The 8,522-nt window shown below is 38.3% G+C and overlaps 1 protein-coding gene across 2 annotated transcripts; it reads left to right on the forward strand.

Moving 5' to 3' along the window:
- Positions 1-3,168: 3,168 nt before the first annotated feature.
- On the forward strand, positions 3,169-7,028 carry LOC101156858 (Golgi reassembly-stacking protein 1). 2 transcript variants are annotated; one of them, XM_011488967.3, is made up of 9 exons: positions 3,169-3,370; positions 3,815-3,895; positions 4,731-4,934; positions 5,098-5,184; positions 5,286-5,416; positions 5,820-5,955; positions 6,036-6,132; positions 6,231-6,302; positions 6,392-7,028. In XM_011488967.3, the coding sequence occupies exons 1-9, from the start codon at positions 3,305-3,307 to the stop codon at positions 6,553-6,555; spliced, it is 1,038 nt and encodes a 345-aa protein (XP_011487269.1). In that variant the 5' UTR covers positions 3,169-3,304; the 3' UTR covers positions 6,556-7,028. The 2 variants fall into 2 exon arrangements, with proteins under 2 accessions (XP_011487269.1, XP_004081333.1); XM_004081285.4 differs by having other exon boundaries at positions 3,170-3,370; positions 6,216-6,302.
- The last annotated feature ends 1,494 nt before the right edge of the window (positions 7,029-8,522 follow it).

Below are 8,522 nucleotides of genomic sequence, written 5' to 3' on the forward strand. Positions count from 1 at the left end.
TAAAAATTGCAACGTCGGTCAATAAAATTGAAGACATAAATTCATTTTTACGGTAAAAACTGGCAGCTGAGGTTGCCGGGATTTTACCACATAAAAATGTATTTTTGATGGCAGAAAAAAAAACATTTCATGGCTATTTTTACAGGTTTTATTGGAAAATGTATCATCAGTTTACAGTAAAATCTTTAGCATTGATCCTTAAAATAAGCATCGTCAATCTATAATTTCAGCAATTAAATGCATATCGCTAAAAAAAATTTCAGCTGTTTGCCAGAACTTCACTGTGAAATATACAGTAGAATTTCTTTTTTTACATTTTCATAGAAATATTTCTGTGCATTTTTTTAACCGTCATTTGCTGGTGTTAATTACACTAAGAAGAAAAACATTTATCATAAAAAAGATACATTTGGCCAAGAATCTAGCTCAAAAATTGGGGTAATGACATTTGTATAATATAAAAGTTTCAATATTTTCCTCAAAAGCCCCAAACGCTAAGAAAAATCTAGTTTGGAATTTATGGGTATTTGCACACTGTTGTGTAAAAGATAAAAGCTTAATACAGCGTACTTTCCCAAATGAAGTGTCAATAAAGATAATTTCCCTTAGAATACAAGGAAACAACTATTTTCTCATGGAAGTCCATAGAAGTTTCCAGCAGTTTCTTGCCTCTGCGGTTGAGAGAACTCACCACTCTCACAAACACATGGCAAGAAATTCCAGACAAAGAGGAAATGTTGAGTCTGTGACTGTCTCGCTGGTGTTTGGCCACAACAGAGAAAGTTTGGTTCTTGTTAGGACAGTTTTCTGGCCGGCATTAAACAAATCTCCTGGATTTCTTTGATCCCAACAACATGAGTGAAGATCTGCTTCTGTGCCACTCAAGCCTTTTAAGTGTGGTGGAGGTCCGCTGCTTGTGATCTTTGGCTTAAAAACATTTCTCGGAATTTTCCATCATCTCAGCAACAGCTTAGGAGGTCAGAAGATCAAGACTCTAACCGCTTTGTTATCCAACCCCCCCAAGCCTTTAACTGGGCCCGAACACACTGCACGGCATGCAATTGGAAAGAAAGCACCTCAGAGACTGGAAAAGTTCAGGAGAGCTATGATGATCTGCATCCTGTTAAAGAGGATGTAGCCCTGTTAAAAAGAAATAAGACACAAAATAAACATTTTTATTTTATTTTGACAATGTAAAGACCTCTTTAGATTGAACCTTCTTAAGATTTGAATCATTAGTCTAAGAAAGAAAAAGGAAAAAAAAAAAAAAACGTTCAGAAATGTTTACAGTAATTCCAGGAATTCGTGTTGGGATGTCACCTTGAAACAGCTTTCTTCTTGGATTGTTTTTAACTAGATTCGGCAGAAAAAGATGACTCCACTGAACACTGGATTTTTCACACTCTGCTGCACAACCGACCACACATTGAAGCAGCTCAGTGAACCTCTGATGCTTCTCTGGGACAAACGGGAAAGGTATCAGATCATGGAGTGATAAGAAAACCCCACGGTTGACCTTTTATCTTTCACAAGAACTGGAAGTGTAAAATGGTTAAGAGGGGTTTTCTGATATTTTAGAGGAAACCCAGTGATGTGTGCAAATGTTGAGTGACGAGCATGGCTGTCCTTAGAGTCCATCAATCCTCAGTCTGTGGTGTGATAGGTGAAGCCATGAGGTGGCATCTGGTCAGGGTTAGAAGGTCAGCGATCTCCACATCTCAGTTGTCACGTATAGAATTAGCCAGCTTAAAAAGAGCATTTAGAAAGAGGAGTTGTTTCATTTAAAAGCTATTTGGTCTAATGTGCTAATCATTGATGATGTTTCTACAACGTTCAAAGCTTTTTTATAAAGTAAAAAAAAAAAATAACAAAAACTAATTGGATAATCAACTTGGATTCATTTCATTTGAGAAAAAAGTAAAATTGCATCTCTATTAGTTGATGGCAATCCATCAATTAACTAAACCCGCTTCATTACCAGTCAGGGTCATGGGGTCATGGGGTCACTGGATCCTACCCAGCTAGTACGGATGAAGGCTGGGTACACCCTGGACAGTTGCCAATCCATCACAGGGCCACACAGAGACACATACACACTCACAATTTAGAGTCGCTAATTAATGTCTGAAGCAGGATTTTGGACTGTGTGAAGAAGCTGAAGTGCCCAGTAAAAGCCCATAAATGCTTGTGGAGGACTGCAAACTCCACCTTCTTGCTGTGCTAACTGCCACACCACCTTGCAGCCTTTCAATGGGAACATAATTTATTTTATTTTAATTCACTTTGGTGAATTATTAGACTTTCTGAGTGAGAAAATATCATAAAATCTGCCCCATGTGGAGAGGTTTTTGAACTGAAGAGTTTCTTGTGGTCTTGTTTTTTGACTTGAAGCAAATCCCTGTTAAAACTTAATTAACAGCTACCACTCATTTGTGCCTTTTTAATAATACATTTGTTATAGTATTATTGTTAAAACTCTTATTTTTATGTAACCCGGACATTTGAATAGAGTCCATTTAAGTGACTATTTCTGTGAGTATTTCTGATGTAGAACCTGGTAAATCCAGTGTTCATCACCAAATGAAGGGTCTGTATTAGTTCCAAACATTTTATATTACAGTATTTTTTTTGTTATTTGCAATTTTGACTGACATTATTACAAAGGTGTACATTTTCTGCTAATCTAATAGGAGACGTGAGATGGTCCAGTAATTTTTTGTTTCAAACTTTGTTGAATGTAAAGATTCAATGCAAAGCAATGTTAAACAGTAAACAGCAACAACGAAGGAACAACAAGCCAGGGGGTTATTACATTTTACGCAGATATATTGAAACTGACATACAGATCAAATGTTTCGATGGCTTTCTTATTATCAGAGTTTTTTATTCTCTTAATGTATTGGTCCAGTAATTGTCATTGAGTCAAATGTCACCAAAAGCAGACAGATTTCGATATTTTTAAAAGGCAAGAAATGTCCTGTCTAATGAGACTGTTTATTTTAAAGACAGTTTTTCTAACTGTCTATTATTATTAGTAGTAGGAGGAGGAGGAGGAGAATTTTTTTTAATGATTGTTTAAAAAAAACCCTCTAACATTTGTTCATTTTTTGCTTCAGTTTGGTTTATTCTCTGAAGGACTACTAATCGATTATCGTGTCTGCCAGCAGACGAACGCAGGCTCGATTTTTCGGTGATCTTGGTCTGCCTGTGCGTCTCCCTGCTGTCAGCTCCTGCCCGGTGTTTGCTCTTTCCCTCAGACTCTACCTCGTGTCATGCATTAAACTCCTGTCGGCGTTTGGAGGCCATGGGGCTGACGAAGAGCTCGTTTTTGTCGGGCGGCGGAAGGAGCTGCGGTTATCACGTGCATGGGGTAGGTTGTAACTTGAACTACAAGGTTATTCCAACTCGTTTGGAACAATGATAAAGTGAAATGCTTTAAAATTAACATTACAGGATTTCCGAATGTGCTCGAAGTGTAAAGTAACAACAACTCTCGCATTTATTTATGTATTTTTTTCTATAAGGGGATGTCAATGTCACCCTTGATGATGGTGGTGTCGTCCTCCCATCATCATGAGGTGGCATTTGGCACAAACCCAATTTGTTCAGATCTCTTAAAGAAAAAAAAAACATGTTTAAAACGCACTTTAAAAACTTTATTACATATTTAGAATATAACGGGCTTTTTTAAGTTGCATAAATGTCAATGCAGCGCGTGCTAGCTTATAAAAAGAAAAGATACCTCTGTACACTGCAATACTTCAAATGGACACAAGGGGGCGACAACACAGCATATCTATGGATCACCTTTCAGATTCAAGAAGGTTCACCAGCATTGAAGGCAGGACTGGAGCCTTTCTTTGACTTTATCCTCTCCATTGGACACACCAGACTTGTAAGTATGATATGTTAATGCTTTTTGCATCTCTCATAATAATATGTATAGATTCAGAACTCAAAAACATCTTTTTTATCTTGTTTGTACGACAGAGTTTGACTAGGGCCAGTTTACAAAAAAAACGTTTTTTTAAATTACGACTTTTAAGTCATAAATTTACGAGAATGAAAGTCATAAGAAAGTCAATGTCTAGTAAATCTACGAGAAAAAAGTCAGAGATTAACGAGAAAAAAATACCAAAGTTTTCCGTTTATCGGAGCCTAGTTTGACGATGAAATATGTGGAGCCTTTTGTGAAACTTTCTTTCCGGATAAGTTTAAAAAACAAAGAGATTCGTAATCTTTGAGCGACAAAACTATTGCCAGTGGAGCCGGCTTTCCAGGGATCGATGTCAGACCGCTGCAGCCTTTTTGTTCTCCTTTTCATTCACACACCCTGAAGTTCATCTGTCAACCTGACGTCATGAACCTGTCATCCAAACACCAATGCAGAAGTAAACAGTGTTAAAACGTGGAGATCTTGTCTTTGGCGGAGGAAGAAAGGATTCAAGTGGATAGCTGCCTGCAAACCACCCATCAATAAATAAAACATTTATAAATTCAGCTCACCTGTTCAATTGAGTTTAATGTGTCTGCTCTGCTGCTGCGTGGCGTTCACTTACTGCTCTGTATGCTTACTTCCACTTTAATCTCGTAAATTTGAGTTTTTTTCTCGTAAATTCACAACTTAAAATCTCGTAATTTTACTCTTATTTATTTTTGTTGGTGGCCCTAAAACTCCGTCGTATGTTTGGGATCACAGATGCACTCTTTTGTTTTTTTTTCCTCTTTAGAATAAAGAAAGTGATTTGCTGAAGGACATGCTGAAGGCCAATGTTGAGAAAGCTGTCAAGCTGGAAGTGTACAACTCAAAAACTCAGCGGGTGAGGGAACTGGAGGTGACACCCAGCAACATGTGGGGCGGTCATGGTTTGCTGGGCGCTAGCGTTCGATTCTGCTGCTTTGAAGGAGCCAACGAGAACGTCTGGCATGTCTTGGTAAGTCAAACCTGCGTTCGCTTTTCAGTTACCTTCCAGGCTCAGTATTTTGCCTTTCTGTTGTGTTAAAACAAAAATCAATGTCTCTCTGTATTTATCATATATTAAAGTAGAATTCCGCTAGAGATTTTGGATTAAAAAAAAAAGCTCTTTTCCTTTTCAGGACGTGGAACCACGGTCTCCTGCAGCGCTAGCCGGCCTCAGAGCTCACTCTGACTTTATTGTTGGAGCTGACCAAGTTTTACAGGATGTTTGTGTTTTATTTAAATTCAATCAATAATAAAAAAAAAATTCAGCACCATTTGAATCCCTGAAAGTCACACAGATAAATATTTGTGTGTAATTCTGCAGTCAGAGGATTTCTTTTCCTTGATTGAAGCCAACGAAGGCAAACCCTTAAAGCTGCTGGTTTATAACACTCAGACTGATGGGTGCAGGGAGGCAGTGGTGACTCCTAATGCAGATTGGGGAGGAGAGGGAAGGTAAATAAATAAGTATTGATGCTTTACATGTGTTTATAGTTGCATCCCTAATGATCGCTTTTTATTACTAATTATGTTTGACAATATTTGTTTTATGACGGGTAGGATTTTTTTTTTTGATAAAAATCGTAGAGAAAAGATTTGAGCTTAGTATTTACAATTTTAAAATGAAATTGTAATTCTTTAAAAGTTTTAAACCCGAAATGTTGAGAATCTTTAAACCCAAATTATGAATTTGTCAAAAGTTTAGATGAGAAATATGTTGACCAAAGGTGTGAAAAACTGTGGTAAAACTGTGATGACAAGTCAATATTTTAAAAGCGTCTTGCGTGTAAAAAGTTTGAGATTTTCTGTACCATCAGTATTTCAGTATTAACCTTCTTTCCCATGTGCTGCACTTTAGTTTAGGCTGTGGAATAGGCTACGGCTACTTACATCGGATCCCAACTCGACACGTTCCGCTTATTCTACAAAGTGAAGGCTCTCTTCCTGAGCTAACCACCAGCAACGAAGAGGTCGCCTCATCTGACAACAGAGAGGTCAGTTCTGACACCTTTGTTTTGTTTGACCCCCAAACCATTGAAACCAGTTCGTTTGGCTTCTACTTCCTGTATTTTAGGTGCGTTCTGAGATTAGTGAAGTAGATTTGACTCAAAGTAAAGCAGCTGTGGACAGTCAGAGTGAAATCTCACCCGCTCATCAACCTACAAGCCTTGGTAAGCACAGCTGAAATAGTTCTTCTTTAAATTCTGTCTCCACACACAGAAATCCGAAGTTTCCTTGGTGACATTTTTTTCAGAATTTCCCCCTGAAGCCCAGACTTTGCATCTGTCAGACGCAGAGGAGGACCACAGCTCCATGTGTGCTGATTATGGAGATGACACAGGTGATCAGTGCCGCTTAGGCAAGTGTATTTTAACCAAACATACACAAAAAAGTACTTTTTTTAAAGCCAAATTGTTTTTGTTCTTTAAGATAAATTATATTTGGACCAAAGTGCTTCCACTCCAGAAGAAGCCGACATTCAGGTATCAGATCCAGCTGCAGGCCACTCGTCTCCCACCAGAGAGGCTGCAGATGACTCTGTTGGGCCTTTTAACTCGGGCCACATGCCGGAGCTTTCTGGAGGAGACCCCTAACCTGTGTGTCACTTTATCGTCCCTGGAAGAACTCCGTTTCCTGTGGCTGCATGCTCATTTGCACTTTTGAGAAACATCGTTGCCGTAGTGCGACATGAATGTATGAAGTACTGATAGTTCAAAAACATTTTCCTGCTAGAATAATAAGTGGTTTGCACCAAAAAGACAAATGTGAATAATATGCATCTTTGTTGCTCTTACTGTATGAAGCCACGAGGGGCGATTTGTAGCTCAGATTAAGCTTCTGAATGTTGGGTTTGTTTTTATTCTCTCCTCATTGCTATAATGTTTTTTAATCTCAGGCTTTTGACAGACACGCCTTCCTGCCTTCTGGTCTGTTTCGATTTACATTTATGTTGATGAGTCTCATCATTCTTTGGTTGTTTTCTGTTTTTAAATGGTTTTAACTGAAGCTGTGTAATAGATTTCTATGGATGGAAGAAAAAATATAAAAGAAAATGCTCAACATGCATTCTGAGAAGTCCTGCTTTTTTACATTTGGGTCTCATTTGGTCTTTCATTGTTTTGCCTCCTAGAAGCACGTACTTTTTTTAATCACAATTCTAAAATGTTTTTTCCAGAGTTCATGCTTTCAGACAGCAGATGTCAGCAAACTCCTCATTTCTAACAGTTTTTTTATTGATGGCAGCTTAAAAAAATTCAACAAATGTGAAAATAAATAGAGCTGTGAAGCATAAAGTCTTAAAGATTTCATCTAAATGGAATTTTTAACTATTAGATGAAATATATTTGTTGCAATTTTATTATAAACAAAATTATATTCAACTTTTGCATTATATTGCAAAATTAATGCATATTACTAACATCTAATGGAATATATATATACGCATATTTTCTTCAATATAAATGTCCAAATTTATTCTTCTTTTCAGTAGTTCTTTTCTTTCTTCTTATACTGTGATTATTGCATCATAATACATAATCATAATTTGGTTATTAGTATCAATTTTAAATAGCTGCAAATAAGCTGAGAGGCTACAGTCCAACAGAGGAGGAATATGCCTCAGTTTCCTTTTTTAGATATGTGTGGAGGGAGGGAGGGGGGCAAAAAAACCCTGTGGGGGAAGAAAGACAAGAAGAAGATGGATCTTCTTCCTCCAGAGGATGATCTTAGAGATGCTTCCCTCTGGCTCATCTGACTGTAGAGTGTTGAGGAAGGATTGTAGGTTTTAAGGGAATCAAACGGACTTTGAATCCACAGATAAGCCTGACATTTCACGTTAGAATCTGGGAATAAACGTGAAACCGCTCTCCTATAAATCAACAGAGATTGCAGGGTGTGTGCTTTTGTCTGCCTTTAGCATAAATACAGGATTCCACCGTCTTCTTTGTGGGATCTCTGAAGTGGCATTGTTTGCAGAGGAAGCCCGAGGCAAAAGCCAGCATCTGGATGCGAGGAGGACCCCGAAAGGGGGAGATTTCCAGATTAAACTTGGGGGTCTGCTGGAGGAGCGTGCCTCGCCTTTGCTGCCTCTTCCCTCTGAGAGAGTTTCAGAGGACACTGACGCAGCTGAACCCACACGTCAGCTTTGCTTTATCTCAGCTCCTGAGAGGCTCAGCTTGCCTCAGCCCGCCTTTGCAGCGTGACCAATTTTGAAAAAGGGAACCACAGATAGAAATGTAAGTGGAGGTTGATTAAAAAAAAAGAGAAGGAATATAAATTTTACAGAGAAATAATGTCAATTATTCAATTGAAAGCTAAAGGAAATAAAAGAAATGGCAATGTTTCTGTTTTTATAATCCTCCCATGCTTGTGTAAGATAACTTTGCTCTTGGATGTGCTGTTAAGTGTTCACATACATGTACCATCCAGCTTTTTCAAGCAGTGTGTGCCTGTGTGTGCACGACCACCAGCACACAGACCCTAATTACATTCACTCCTGCAGGAGGACTGTCACTGTGAGCGCTTGAATTCAATAGGAGGTTGTTGCATCCCTTGCAGTCGG

The sequence above is a fragment of the Oryzias latipes genome, chromosome 20 (genome assembly GCF_002234675.1).
Source record: "Oryzias latipes chromosome 20, ASM223467v1".
NCBI lineage: Eukaryota > Metazoa > Chordata > Actinopteri > Beloniformes > Adrianichthyidae > Oryzias > Oryzias latipes.